A 15,255-nucleotide genomic window follows, 5' to 3' on the forward strand; every position below is an offset into this window, starting at 1 on the left:
AGAGCTGTGTAGACAGGTGATGAGCAGAGAGTGAGTGTGTGTGCGCATGCGTGCTGTGGACAGGTGGAGGGAGGCCCCTATACTGCATTGCATTTGTGAAAGATCAAATTGGCCAAAAGTCTGTCAGTCATTTGTGCAGGATGGGGACGCAGATTAATGCCACCATGGCTGAAAACTCGCTCCACTGGAGCACTAGAAGCAGGCACTGCCAAGACTCAGAAGGCTACTTGAAAGAGTGAAGGAAGAGTGTTACTGTTCAGTGCCCAGAACAAAAGGGCATTCTGTCCTTCGGCCATGTCAATGTAGTGATTTAGCTGTACTGCTGATGGGGTCCCAACATCCCTTTTCTGCCTCTTATGGTATGCAGCAAACAGCCCTTCTCCTTCCATGTCCTCTAGTTCTTCTTCAGCAGGCACCGGCACAGGCACAGGTTGCTCCGTCTCTGCAGCATCTTGCAGGATCAATTCTAAAAAAAAACGTGTCACAACAGCAGAAACAAAATAGCCCTTATTACCATTACTAATGTAGATGATACTGTGCAAGACTGAACATTTTAATTATTATCACATTAGATCCTAGATCAGATTAGGATCAAATTATTTTACGTTGCATTTAAGTTGCATTGCAAGTCAATAATATTTACCTTTAACTCGTTGTGCCACCTCTGCCTTGATGTCACGGTTGACCAGCACATGGGGCTCAATCCACAGCAGACAAAAGGCTGGATCCAAGGCAGCTGCTTTCAGGTAGACGGTGTTTGAAAAGGGGGCAGTAATCCCTTCTTCAGACTGGGCCATTTTCACATTAATGAAGATCCCAAGAAATCTTTTTTTCAGGGATGCCTGCAGATCTCTGATCAGGCCGCTCAGGAAACAAACTTGAGGATTCAGCTTCTCAAGATGGTGATTGAGGGACAAGACGGATGGAACAACTGCACTGATTGTAATGACTTTCTCCCCGTGTCAAATCAGTTGCTTCTCCGAACGGTTTCAAGATGTCCACCAAGTCCTTCAGCAGATTCCACTCTCATGATGTGAATGACAGTTCTTTATGCCCGGCCTTCTCAAGAACTGCGCAGAGCTTTTGCTGATCACAATGAAGGACTGCTTTCACCTGCCGCAGTGTGGAATTCCACCTCATGCTCACTGCAGCAGGGATGCCTCTGTGCTCCCCAAATTCACCATCGAAGATGTCTTTAAACGTTGTGCTTGTGTGGAGCAGGGAGCTAAGTTTTGATAACTTGGAGAGAGAAGGACATGCCGCTTTTGTTTCTTTCAAACCGTCTCCCACAACCAGCTGCAATGTGTGTGCAAAACACGGCAGGCGCTGTTTCTTTGCCATAGCAGCATCAACGGTTTGCTGGTCTTCTAGGGTTAAGTCATGCCATAGCTCAGGATCATCAAGATTATCTCCAGCATCATCATCTTCCTCCTGTTTGCTGGGGAAGCAGACCGTAAATGCCTTGTGCATGTTAGCAGCATTGTGACTAATGATATACCGATAGTCCAATTTAGCTTTGATGTTGTATTCATCACATATTGCCTCAAATTGGTCACAGATGCGCTCCGCTGTGTGAGAGCCTTTGAAGCGGTTGCAGGCCAAGAGATTAGTCTTTAGCTGTACCCTCTCTGCATCTCTCTCCATCCAGTGTACAGTGACACCAAGGAATCCCCTCATCTTTCGATCAGACAAAATGTCCACAGTGACTAAAACATGGTCAGTGTTGCTCAATTGAGTTTTTAACTTTGAACGTCTCTCCTCAGCAAGGCTGTCTGTTTTTGTGGTCAGCATTCGGCAACAGACTGGGGTATACTTGCTGTCCAGCACAGCCAAAAAGTGACGAAAGTTCTTATTTTCCACAATAGACAGAGGAAAATTGCAATCAATAATCAAGTCAGACAGTATCGAATTGGAGATGGCCTTCTGCTGTGGGTGGCTCATGCTGTAACGCCCTACACGAGTGTCCAGGAATTGTGAGATTGAAGGCTGTTGTGATTCATCTACGATGCTTTTGTTCATCTGGTATTCTTCATACCTGTAACAGAGAAGAATATGAAACAGATGTCAGAAAATCCCTTATAGCCACACATGTTGTATTTGAAACTACTCTTTACTCATATCAATGTTGTTGTGTTAATATTCATTGTCTATTGTACACTACGGTATACAATAATACATTTCAGTTTCAGTGTATGCAATATTAAGAATATTTTCACTGCTTCAAAAGTCATAAGAACTCCCTTTCCCTCAAGAAACTGAACTCATATGCTTTATAGCAGTGGCTTTCAAAGTGGGGACAGGGACCCCTGGGTGCCGCGAGGTGGTGCTAGGGGGGCCATGGCAAGTTGGCATGAAAAGTATAGCAAAACAAAATAATTCAATAAATTAAATAACTAAAGTAAACCAAATTAAACCAAAAATAAGCTAAACAATATTCCCATTAGTTAAGAACTGCACTATGATAATCTATTGCATCTTTGAACATTACTACTATAATTGTTATTATTTTATTATATACTGTAAATATCCCAGTGGTGCGCTGCCTCACAGACCTAGACTACGTAGCACTCTATGTCCATGCGCTGCCTGCTGTTTGGGCATGATATGAAAAGGGAAGGCTAATGGTGGATCTACTGTGACTGTGTTATGGTACTTGAAAACAGACGTTAACATGATGTTGGCGAGGTTTTCCATCTGAGTGTGCTACACTCATGTACCTCATATAATCCGGGTTCAAAAATCCCTATTTTTGTAAGCATGAACCAGCAAGGGAGACGTGCGTTTACTGTCTCGTTGATACAGTATGCAGCAGCTAGTAAGTTATGGTACATCCGATAAGGTGCTTAGCATTCGTTCAAAACTTACCCTTCTTTGTGCAACTTCAGGTGTCGATCAAAGTTGGACGTTGTGGCAGCTCCGTCTGTAATCTTCGACCCGCATGTTTTGCAAATTGCAACTCGTTTTTTGTTGACAACCTCGTAATTTTTATAGCCAAACGAAACTATCTTCGGTATCATTTTGCCAACTGGCGCGTTGTTGCTTGTTGCACTTCATTGGTTGTCTTGGCTGCAGGCAGCGCGCATGCTCTCTGCATGCATACAGGTGTTGCACATTTTTTTCACAGATGCAGATAAACTGAGAGCGGCGTGGCCTTGTGAACATTTTTTCCCAGTTTTCATGGGAAGTAGCAAGTCTTCTCGAGTAAAAAGGCGCAATTCCAAGTGAAGTCACAAGTAATTGATGTTAAAGTCCAAGTCGAGTTGCAAGTCTTGCAACTCAGTCTTGCAAAATCAAATTCATGACTCGAGTCTGACTCAAGTCCAAGTCACATGACTCGAGTCCACACCTCTGAGTAGTAGTGCTTGTAGTTGCATGCTACATGCTGCTTCTGCTTGCCACTCTCACCGGATAGCCCTTTGTTTTCAGGGGTGAAAAGAAGAGCCGAGTGTGTAAGCCGAGTGTGTAAGCCTCCTCAGCCGGTACATAGCATCTCCAATGCCAAGATCTCGTACACACTTCCCCGTGGCACACATGGTAACTGGTCCCTTGTGGCTCCAGGCTAAGTTGTACGGGATCTCGGAGCAGCAGTGGGCCCCAGAGACGTGGTATTGAGGCCCATCGGTGAATGGAAACGCCCTGATGCCCGTCAACCACTGTTATGGGTAAATAGCCCTAGCTATGGGTAAATAGCCCCAGCTATGTGTAAATAGTGAGACCCTAATGGCAGCACAGGTGGAATATGGTTGTGTGAGAACCATCACAACAGCTATGAAGGGCGGAAGAAGGCAACCCCACAGCCACGTGGGTTAACTCGGGAGGGTACAGTGGCTAGGGGGGCAAACCCCAAAGACAAACCTGCACCTGGGGACAGGCACAGGTGGAGTCCAACTGCCCGGACCATCGGCATCCCCTAAAACTCCTGCCAGACGAAGGTCGTCATGGGTTCCCTCATGCCACTGGAGGTCCATCTGGTAGGAGAGAAGATGGTGGGATGTCTGCACACCGCCTCCCCAAAAAATTCCTGTTGCGATGTGAGGAAACTGAAACTAGTCCTCACAACTATATAATAACTACTGCATACACACAAACAGTAGCTACACAAATAATCTTTTAAAATAAATGCATAAAAAGGATGTCATGTTTGTTGGTGTATTGTTGTTTAAATGTTGATTTGCACTACAGTCATGTGTAATATAGTTTAATGAATAAATCAGGGGACAAACACTCATTTGCATCCCAATCCCCCAAAATATAAGTTGGCTCGAATTATTTTATATGTTAAATATAATATACTAAATATAGGTTTTTGTCTGGAGGTACATGTTGGTTATCCAAAGAAAAACACGCGGTCTCTGTGGCACGCAACAACAACAGCAATTATCGATTGCAATATATTGCGTCACCAAAAGCTACCGAGCTCATTTCCATATATCGTGCGCTTAGTCCATGTATTGACTATCGCTACAGGCCTACTGGTGAGAGTAAAATCTGGCTTTTTAGCTGCCGAATGCTCAACTATGTTCTGTGATCACGAAATATGCTTCCCATTAAAATACATTCAATTAAAATTCGTAATCACCACACGAAAAAAACCCGACATAATGGTGTCCTGTTCACGAATCAATAGATTCAATAACGTGACCATTTCACGAACTGCCGTGAGACTGGGCTGGGATAACGTCATATTTCACTTCCTTTACGACGCGTGTCAAACTCAAGGCCTGCGGGCCAAATCCGGTCCCTTGCAGATTATGATCCGGCCCGCATATCAATTTAGGTTCACAATAGATTTTGGCCCACCTAGCTGTGCACCAAAACCAAAAACACGGGTAAAGGAACTTTAAGGTGTAAATGTGGAATGTGTTTTTTTTAACTGCAGTTACGCGACACTCCAAGCAGAATTTGGCAGATTTGCCGACTTTGAGACTCAGAAATCCCTTCATATTTAGGCAGAAACATTGTTGTAAAACAAAAAATATCGGAAAATGTCGACAAAAATGTCAAAAAGTAGGTGCAAAATATTAATTCATAGTGAGGTATGTCTCATTAGTACCACATAGCAGAACAGCTCTGCAGTGGTCTGTGGTGTTTGAGTCCAATAACATGGAAGCTATTGAGCAAAAAGCTGTTTTCTATAGGAAATGAATGGGGTTCTTAAAAAAATTTAAATAAAAGAGTAGGTGCAAAATATTAATTCATAGAGAGGTGTGTCTCATTTGTAGCACATAGCAGAATAGCTCTGCATTGGTCTGGAGTGTTTGGGTCCAATAACATGGAAGCTATTGAGCAAAAAGCCATTGTCCATAGGAAATGAATGGGGTTCTTAAAAAAATTCATAAAAAAAGGAGATGCAAAATATTAATTTATAGTCTAGTGTGTCTCATTTGTACCACATTGAAGAACAGTTCGGAAATAGCTATCGGAAATAAATGAAGTTCAGAACGTAATTTATTGACGGTCCCTAGGTAAAAACCAAGCAGTTAGGAGCAAACAGTTAGGAGCAAATGGGTGTCCTATATTTTTCTGCCAAGACTGAGTGAAAGCACAGCAGGAACTGCTGATGAACCCAAAATGAATATCTGAATATCTGTCGAATATCCAACATCAAACTAACTTCACCACGGTCGCATCGCTGGGGGGTCTGATCCCGGACAGCCCTACCAGATAAGCAAACATTCTGTTGCTGCCACTGGACCCAGCTGGGTGGTTTCAAGTTCCTGTGGCTGCTGTTGCTGGGTCTAACAAGTGTAATAGCAGCGACTAGTTTGCTGATGCGGGGCAGTCAGCTGGGGCAGTCAGGAATCAGACTTCTGATGCTGGGGCTTGTGCTTCCTGCTGTGGCTGGGTTTGAGTTGCTGCAGCTGCTGGCTGAGGTTCTTTCTCCGGACTGCCGCTGCATAGTTTGTGTCGCGGAGGCACAGCACGTGTGGGCTCTGTGACTTAAAGGTGACATATTATGCTTTTCTGTATTTTCTGTCATATCTACAATGTTATAATGTCAGATTTTCATGTAATGAGGTAAACCGTTAAAATTTCAAACTGTTCTAAACCCTCCGTTTTCAACAGTTTTTTCTACTCTTGGCTAGGTGTCACCTAGTCTCGCTTTGCCAGACCATCCATACGCTGCGAAGCGGAGGAAGGTCTGGCTAGTCCACATAGCATTCAGGGATGGGAGAAAAACGTGCTCTGGTTAATTTGCAATTCTTAAAACCAATCACAATCGTAATGGGCGGTGCTAAGCTGCGCACGGAGCCGCTGCAAAATAGCTAGCTAGCTGTCTCAATTTACCATGCAGAGATCTGAGGAGCAGTAAGCCAAAGTCCTCGCCAACACAGTAGTGTTAATTTTGTCACCTATTTTTAATTTAGTCTTAGTCTTGTGCCAACATTTTTTGTTAGTCAAGTTTTAGGCGACTAAAAGTCTCGCCATTTTAGTCAAGTTTTAGTCAAAAGAGAACTCAAGGTATCTTAGTCAAGTTTTAGTCGACTAAAAGTCTCGCCATTTTAGTCAAGTTTTAGTCAAAACATTTTAGTCTTTTTTTAAATAAATTATTTCTGATAACCATTTCAGTCAAATACCCAGTAAGCACACATACATCGCGGCGACGTATTGGCAATGTAATCAGAATGCATCGGGGATACGTAGTATTTTGGTAGTTTGCTCACTGGCACGACGTCCCCGCGACTTCGCTGCGCTACGTTTCAGCGACATATAGCCGCTCTCTCCGCGACGTATACATATATACATCGTTCCAACGTATTTCATACATCTTACAGATGCACTCATATAGCTAGCTACATCGTTCTAACGGAAAAAAAGAAATATACCAATTAAATTATTGTGATATTGATAATTGTATTGATCTCAAAGTGAAATGTGATTCAATATGTCCATCGAACGTGTTTAGTCCCTGTTAAAGCCGATTATAAACCGCTAATGTCAGTTTTATGAAACGTTAGCTAGGCTTATGGTCAATTTAGCTTCAACAAAAAGTAAAACTTAAAGTTAAGTGACTGGACAGTAACTACATTAAGCTAACGCTAGCTTGCCAGGTAAATTGTTTTTATTTTAATTAACGTGTATATAGTGATATATCAGCAAGAAAATCATGGTAACAGGTGACGATACTCATCTCGCACCATCTAGCTAACTGATGTTTTATGACTGTTGGCACTCCCAACCCCATTTTCAAAATCAGTTGTTAACCAGATTTAATGCAGAGTGTACAGAAGCGAACCACAGTCTTACTAGCTAAACTGTCCTAAACTAATTTTACATAGTGTCATTTAGTTAATAAGCAGGGTAAAAATAAAATATTACAATCACAATGTAATAAGTACGAACGTTAGCCTGCCATTAGACGGCCCCTTTACCTCTTCACCTTTTTTAAAATATGATTTAACGTTAGTTGGCAGATTACACGCTATATGCCGAATTTACCTTTAGATAGCTACATTTTGATTCTATAACAAGTCTTCAGCTTTAAATGTTCCCTGTTGAGATTTCAGTTCCATTAAAGTCAAAACAACCGATATGAGCAAAGTTTGACTGAGGTGCGGCACTCAGTTACTGTTAGCTAGCTAGCTAAAATTAACGTTAAGGGATATCGGGTAACGTTCAATTAGCTAGCTATAGCTAGCAGCCACACGTTAGCTAACGTTACTGGCATGTACGGCAACTGACATAGCTAGCAGCTAATGTTAACTTTACATTCAGATTCAGTCAGATTAGTACATATAACAAGCTAACTAGCTAGAGCACGGATATTTTAATTTTAAATGAATGTGAAAAAGGGCGGCTAGTGCAATGTTAGCCTGATCTAACGGCTCTTAAGTTACTTTAAACCATGACATGGCGTAACTTACTATACATCTTGTTATTAGTCTGATGAACACCAACCAAATATTTGTATTAACGTTACGTTAAGATGAAATAGTGCTTACCATGGTATTTGACAGCAGCAAAGAAGTCTCCATCCTAACCCTTCGTAGACTGGCAACTTTTTTTCCCCTTCCTTTATCGACTGTGGCGCGAATATGTTGCTGGGCAGAATTCAGATTCACTGTCCTTCACATCAACAGTGTGTGTGTACAGTAAAGACGTCCAGACGCTCAATAAACGATGCTTCATTATGACCCGCGAACAACTGAGGAACTGTTAATACATCTCACCGACATAGTTAATACGTCGCTGCGATGTATAGATTGCAATCATAATAAGACGTCCAGACGCTCAATAAACGATGCTTCATTATTTTTCTTTATGACCCGCGATCAATTGCATACGTCGTGCCGACGTATGTGTGCTTACTGGGTAGTTATAAAAATAAATAAATGCTATAAAGTTATATAAATATTGAGCCTCTTCCTTATTTCACCAGTAAACGACAAAAACAACCACTGTATGGGAGGATATTTTACAATAAAATAAATGCAGCACGAAACTGGCGAGGCGTATTTCAAGTGAACGCAACATGTGTTGTTTTTCAGACAACGGCAGCTGCAGACTGTCGTACGTCTCGTGTTGGAAATAGAGACAAACCTTTACACCGTTTAGCTGTCAGCATTTTAACTGTGTTAAATCCAACTGCTAGCTAACGGTAGGCTAACGTTACCTGCTGCCAAGTGTAGTGTTAACTAGCGCCCCGTGCAGCGATGTTTCGGTTGACTCTAACGTCCGTTGAGGAGCATCAGAGAGAAGCGCAGGCTATTCGGTCCGGTAGATAACGGTCGTTAGGGCATCTGTCGGTGCCGTAGCACCGGGTCTCGGTAACAGCTGAATATTCTATCTCATGATGAAAAAGAAGAGACAATTGTAGACGAAAATTAAGAGAGATTTTATCTTATTTTTTATTTTTTATGCAAAACATTTTAGTCTTGTCTTTTTTCGTCAACAATAATGCATGTTAATTTAGTGTTAGTCAGCGTTTTTGGACAACGGTGCAGTCTCGTTATCGTCTCGTCTTAGTCATGGAAAAAAAAGGTCGTTGACGAACATATTTAGTCTTGTCTCGTCTGACGAAATTAACACTACAACACAGAGAAAGAGGAAGGAAATGGACATCGGCGAAAATACATGCATCCGGCGGAATTTACTGCAGCACCGGAGCAATCCCAGAAGTGGAACGTCGAGGATATAGACTAGAAGTCACATAACAGTTAGCCGGCCTTCTATGGGACATGGGATTGGTCATCAGCTCCAAGCAGGAACTACTTTTTTAAACTACTGTTGGTGTTAACTGCAGTAAAAGATGTCATCTTGGCTGCCAAAGTTGTTAAATTCTCTCCAATTTCGGGTCGCATTACTGCTGGGACATGTCCGCTTGTGTAATATTTCGTTTAGAAGCCTTTATTGGTGATTTTACACGGTACAAAGTCCGGCCGTGTACTCCGTTGCAGTAGCTCCCGCTGCAACTAGTGAAACAACAGCGGAGCGGAGATTCCATTCTGGCTGTTGACCATTCAGAGCAGACTGGGCTTTCTCGGGAGAGGGGCTTAAAGAGAGAGGGGCTCCAACCAGGGCCGGCGATTGCCATAGGCGACCTAGGCGATTGCTAGGTGTTAAGTGTTGGGGGCGCCGTGTCGCCCTTAGGTCTACTTCCCATTAATAATAGAATTAGAACGACAAGCAAAATAAAACGTGTTTATTAAACATGATCATCCTAGGGCGCCGCCTCAGCCACACGTTTACTTGTCAACCTTTCATTACGCAACTTTTCCAGTCTACGTGTCAAACTCAAACACACTTAGCGTCCACTCTCGCTGTAGAAATAGAGACGAGCAGCGGCACAGACACGGAGCTGCTGCAAGAACACCTTCCGTGGTCTCTGCAGCTTCAGGTTCATAATGGACGCGCTCTGCTGTGGGCATGCTGCGGCAGATGTGTCCCTACTTCTGCGTAGTATTGTGTTTCCACCTCCGATGTAGAGCAGCGTAGCCTACAGCCACTTCCCCTAAACTGTCTCATTCAGAGACCAGCGTCTCAAACGGGGCTCCGTGTCTGTCAGGAGGTCTGACATCTACCGTATCAGCAGAGCAATCACGTAATGCACAGCAGACTATGGTGCATGTGGATTATTTTCTGAAATATAGTGACTTTATTCTTGTAATAGTCTTATATATATAGTATTGTATTATCACTTTATTTTTCTGACAGTATCACAACTCCTCCAAACCTCAGAGAACACAGATGAGATATACTGTATTTTGAATGTGCACAAAGTTTTGCACATGAGCAGAAACCCTTCAATCTCAATCTCGCCTAGGGCAACCAAAGGTCTAGAACCGGCCCTGGCTCCTCTCAGACAGAGGGTGAATACAGGAGCAGTGGCCATGGGCAGTATGAGAAAAATAAAGTGATTTTGGAACATGTCCTAGTACAAACACAATATACAAGTATGAACCTGAAAATGCTATGTAATAGTTCCCCTTTGGAGCGAGTATTCAACCCACCTGCAATGTTTCCTGCCCCTCCAGTGGGCACCACCACCTCCAGCTCAGGCAGGTCTCCATCGGTCTCGGCCTGCTCCATACCACTGAGCTCCAGGTAAGCGTAGATGAAGTGGGCGAGCTGGATCATGACTCTAGACCAGTTGACTGAGTTGAGGCTCATCAGGCCGTGAGACCTGACCAGCTCCTGGTCGGCAAAAAGATGGCGCAGAGGCTGATCTATGTCATCTGAGCTGCCGTCTGCTACAGATGTAAAAAAAAACACTTGATTTGATTTTGATTGTTGTATTGTGAAAGATCAGCCACGAGTCCCTTCGGATCTTTTAATTTACCTGCAAACACATGGACATTGTCCTCCAGGCAGGTGATCATGTGTTTCTCTTGGACTGGAGTGATGCGTCCTCGGGGGTAAACAACCACCACATCCAACCCACTGAGACCTTTGGCGCTCTGGATGGCCGAGCCACCAGTGTCCCCTGATGTACCTGGACGTGTAACCCACAAATGGACTGATTCAGATACATTACATTTATAATCTATGATACTATCTATGACATTTTGTATACCTCCGAATGTGGTCTGAGCGATCAAATCTCAATAAGTGCTCAGTTTATCTTGGGTGCATTCACAACTGTACTTGACCACTTGTGATTGGATCCCCCAGGATGCATTTTAAGGCCAGGTCTAAACAGGGCCAATCTCTCCCATTCATTTTATTATAAAAGTTGATGATCTGTGCTGTTCTGTTTTTTTTTGTTTTAGTTTTTCTCTGTTTAAAATCTAAACTGTACACAATGCCCTTTTTCATGTAACTTGACTCAGTTTTCAATATATTGCAAAACTGTGGATGGGGGAAATAACAGATCATGAAAATCTGTTTATGGTTCTTTTGTTGTTGTAATACAGACGTTTAAATCAGAAAAGAAAACAAATACAAAACTGGGTAGTGATATACTTGACTTTAATCTGTTATCTGACTCCACTCCGTATTGAAACTGCAGTGCTATTGTGATGTATCACATCAGTCGGATTCTGTCCTTCATTAAAGTGATGGTTCGGAGTAATTTACCCTAGGGTCCTTTGCACCATGACCTCGAGCCAAACACTCCCCCAGAAGCTTTTTTCACCTGGGTCGAACATTGGGAGAGTTAGCATAGAGTAGCGTTATCAGCTGAATAGCTTAGCGCAGGGGCTAATGGATCCGAAGTGTCTCTTAACATTACCCCGGTAATAATGCCCGAAATGATAAGCACTCGTCTTACTGCCGGCAGCAGCAACAACAGCAGAGAGCAGAAGCCAGCAGGCAAGTGTTATTTACATAAACCTCCGGTGTACTTACAAACTTTCCAATCCATCGTTTTATGAGTGTATAACCTATTTGTACTACTGTAGACGTTTGGTATCATTTCGGGCATTATAAGTGGGGTAATGTTAAGAGACACTCCGTTCCATTAGCCCCTGCGCTAAGCTATTCAGCTGATAACGCTACTCTACGCTAACTCTCCCAATGTTCGACCCAGGTGAAAAAAGCTTCTGGGGGGGTGTTTGGCTCGAGGTCATGGTGCAAAGGACCCCAGGGTAAGTTACTCCGAATCATCACTTTAAGTTCAACTCAGAGTTTCAGAGTTTCTTTAAATAATCTCAAAAACTTCTCCTAAAAATTAATGTTTAGATTGATTACAGAACATTTTTGGGCATTTTAGGCCTTTATTAAAAAGTGGTCTACTTTGGCTCGGCTGCAGCTCTGTGTCCGTCCCTCTGCTTCGGTTTCACTCACCACTGAATCTGACTTCATGTCCCGCCCACAACACTATCTTTTACTGGGTATCATGTTGAAAGTTTCTCATTTCTCAAGCGTCTCTTCTTTCTGAGGAGACTCAAGAAGGTCCACCTGTCTCCTCAGATCCTGGTGAACTTCTACCGCTGCACCATCGAGAGCATCCTCACCAACTGTGTCCCAGTTTGGTATGGCAACTAGAGGGTGGTGAAAACTGCCCAACGCATCACCGGTTCCTCACTCCCCTCCACCGAGGCCATCCAGGGCAAGCGATGCTTGCGTAAGGCGCGCAGCATCATCAAAGACTGTTCTCACCCCACTCCCCTCCGGGAGGCGTCTCAGGTCTCTCCGCACCCGTAGCAGCAGGCTCAGAGGAAGCTTCTTTCCTGTGGCTGTCACCCTACTGAACTCTAGCTCTGCATCCCGGTGACAATTAACCTACTAATGCACCTTCTGTCTATACTTGAATATCACATTGCACTTTTATGCTTTTTTTTTGCACTTGTGTTTGGACACAAACTGCATTTCGCTGTCTTTGTACTTGTACTCTGCACAATGACAATAAAGTTGAATCTAATCTAATTTATTAAATAATTCCTAACAGCATTTAAAAAAAAAGGTTTGTGTTGGATTTTGAAACATTTCAAAATCTTAATTTTGACTTAAAGATTTTCATTTTCACTTTATAGGCATATTGGTTCCAAATATCTGTTATCGGTTTCATTAACTACTGATAATCAGTATCGGCCTTGGTCGATCCCTAGTCGAAACAAGCCACAATTTAACCGTGCGCATCAAAGGTGCGCTCCGGTACTTTAACAAATTGCACTTCGCCACTGATAATGTGTTAAGAAATTACTGAAAAAAAGGTAACGCATGGTAACGCCATGCGTTATCGCTGTGCCAAAAGCCCATCTAAATTACATGCTGCTGCACTTAAATGAAAGAGCTAGGCGCACAAGTGTAACCAATGAAAAAAGCTTCTACTTCATACGTTTTAAAAGTCTGGAGCCCTGTAGATGTTAGTCTTACCTACAAGAACAGTAGCTCTGCGGTTCTCTTTTTGCAGGAAGTAGTCAAGGAAGCGCACAGTGCAGGTCATAGCCAGGTCCTTAAAGGCCAAGGTGTCTCCATGGAAGAGCTCCAGCACTGACAGACCCTCCTTTAGCCGGGCAATTCTCAACACCTCAGGCACTGAGAAACCAGACAGGGCTTCACCCACTAGGACTGGGACAGGAAAAAAAAAAAAAAGGATGAAAGAGGGGAAAATCACACCTTCACACCTTCTTGGTATTTGCAGTTCTGTCGTCGATGTCTTGCTGTATATGTAAAATGTCTTCAGTTAGTGTTGTGTACAGTGCTTTGCGAAAGTATTCGGCCCCCTTAAACTTTTCGACCTTTTGCCACATTTCACGCTTCAAACATAAAGATATAAAACTGTAATTTTTTGTGAAGAATCAACAACAAGTGGGACACAATCATGAAGTGGAACGAAATTTATTGGATATTTCAAACATTTTTAACAAATAAAAAACTGAAAAATTGGGCGTGCAAAATTATTCAGCCCCTTTACTTTCAGTGCAGCAAACTCTCTCCAGAAGTTCAGTGAGGATCTCTGAATGATCCAATGTTGACCTAAATGACTAATGATGATAAATAGAATCCACCTGTGTATAATCAAGTCTCCGTATAAATGCACCTGCTCTGTAATAGTCTCAGAGGTCCGTTTAAAGCGCAGAGAGCATCATGCAGAACAAGGAACACACCAGGCAGGTCCGAGATACTGTTGTGGAAAAGTTTAAAGCCGGATTTGGATACAAAAAGATTTCCCAAGCTTTAAACATCCCAAGGTGCACTGTGCAAGCGATAATATTGAAATGGAAGGAGTATCAGACCACTGCAAATCTACGAAGACCCGGCCGTCCCTCTAAACTTTCAGCTCATACAAGGAGAAGAAGATGCAGAGATGCAGCCAAGAAGCCCATGATAATTCTGGATGAACTGCAGAGATCTACAGCTGAGGTGGGAGACTCTGTCCATAGGACAACAATCCGTCGTATACTGCACAAATCTGGCCTTTATGGAAGAGTGGCAAGAAGAAAGCCATTTCTTAAAGATATCCATAAAAAGTGTCATTTAAAGTTTGCCACAAGCCACCTGGGAGACACACCAAACATGTGGAAGAAGGTGCTCTGGTCAGATGAAACCAAAATCAAACTTTTTGGCAACAATGCAAAACGTTATGTTTGGCTTAAAGGCAACACAGCTCATCACCCTGAACACACCATCCCCGGTGTCAAACATGGTGGTGGCAGCATCATGGTTTGGGCCTGCTTTTCTTCAGCAGGGACAGGGAAGATGGTTAAAATTGATGGGAAGATGAATGGAGCCAAATACAGGACCATTCTGGAAGAAAACCTGATGTTGTCTGCAAAAGACCTGAGACTGGGACGGAGATTTGTCTTCCAACAAGACAATGATCCAAAACGTAAAGCAAAATCTACAATGGAATGGTTCACAAATAAACCTATCCAGGTGTTAGAATGGCCAAGTCAAAGTCCAGACCTGAATCCAATCGAGAATCTGTTGAAAGAACTGAAAACTGTTCACAAACGCTCTCCATCCAACCTCACTGAGCTCGAGCTGTTTTGCAAGGAGGAATGGACAAAAATGTCAGTCTCTCGATGTGCAAAACTGATAGAGACATACCCCAAGCGACTTACAGCTGTAATCGCAGCAAAAGGTGGCGCTACAAAGTATTAACTTAAGGGGGCTGAATAATTTTGCATGCCCAATTTTTCAGTTTTTTATTTGTTAAAAAGTTTGAAATATCCAATAAATTTCGTTCCACTTCATGATTGTGTCGCACTTGTTGATTCTTCACAAAATTAGTTTTATAGCTTTATGTTTGAAGCCTGAAATGTGGCAAAAGGTCAAAAAGTTCAAGGGGGCCGAATACTTTTGCAAGGCACTGTATACGTTTCATTTCATTCGGTAAAAACTCTGAACAAAATCTCTCATCGGTTTTAA

At 42.8% G+C, this 15,255-nt stretch overlaps 1 protein-coding gene across 3 annotated transcripts in view; it reads right to left on the bottom strand.

Moving 5' to 3' along the window:
- thnsl2 (threonine synthase-like 2) overlaps window positions 1–15,255 on the bottom strand; it is a 36,644-nt gene that overhangs the window by 14,429 nt on the left and 6,960 nt on the right. For all 3 annotated transcript variants that reach the window (XM_028602574.1, XM_028602571.1, XM_028602573.1), the window contains exons 3-5: window positions 13,258–13,452; window positions 10,781–10,933; window positions 10,452–10,691 (exon numbers count right to left, since the gene is read on the bottom strand). In XM_028602574.1, coding sequence (XP_028458375.1) covers window positions 10,452–10,691; window positions 10,781–10,933; window positions 13,258–13,452 — 588 coding nt within the window. The remainder of the gene's footprint in view (window positions 1–10,451; window positions 10,692–10,780; window positions 10,934–13,257; window positions 13,453–15,255) is intronic.

This window comes from Perca flavescens, chromosome 16 (genome assembly GCF_004354835.1).
Source record: "Perca flavescens isolate YP-PL-M2 chromosome 16, PFLA_1.0, whole genome shotgun sequence".
Lineage (NCBI taxonomy): Eukaryota > Metazoa > Chordata > Actinopteri > Perciformes > Percidae > Perca > Perca flavescens.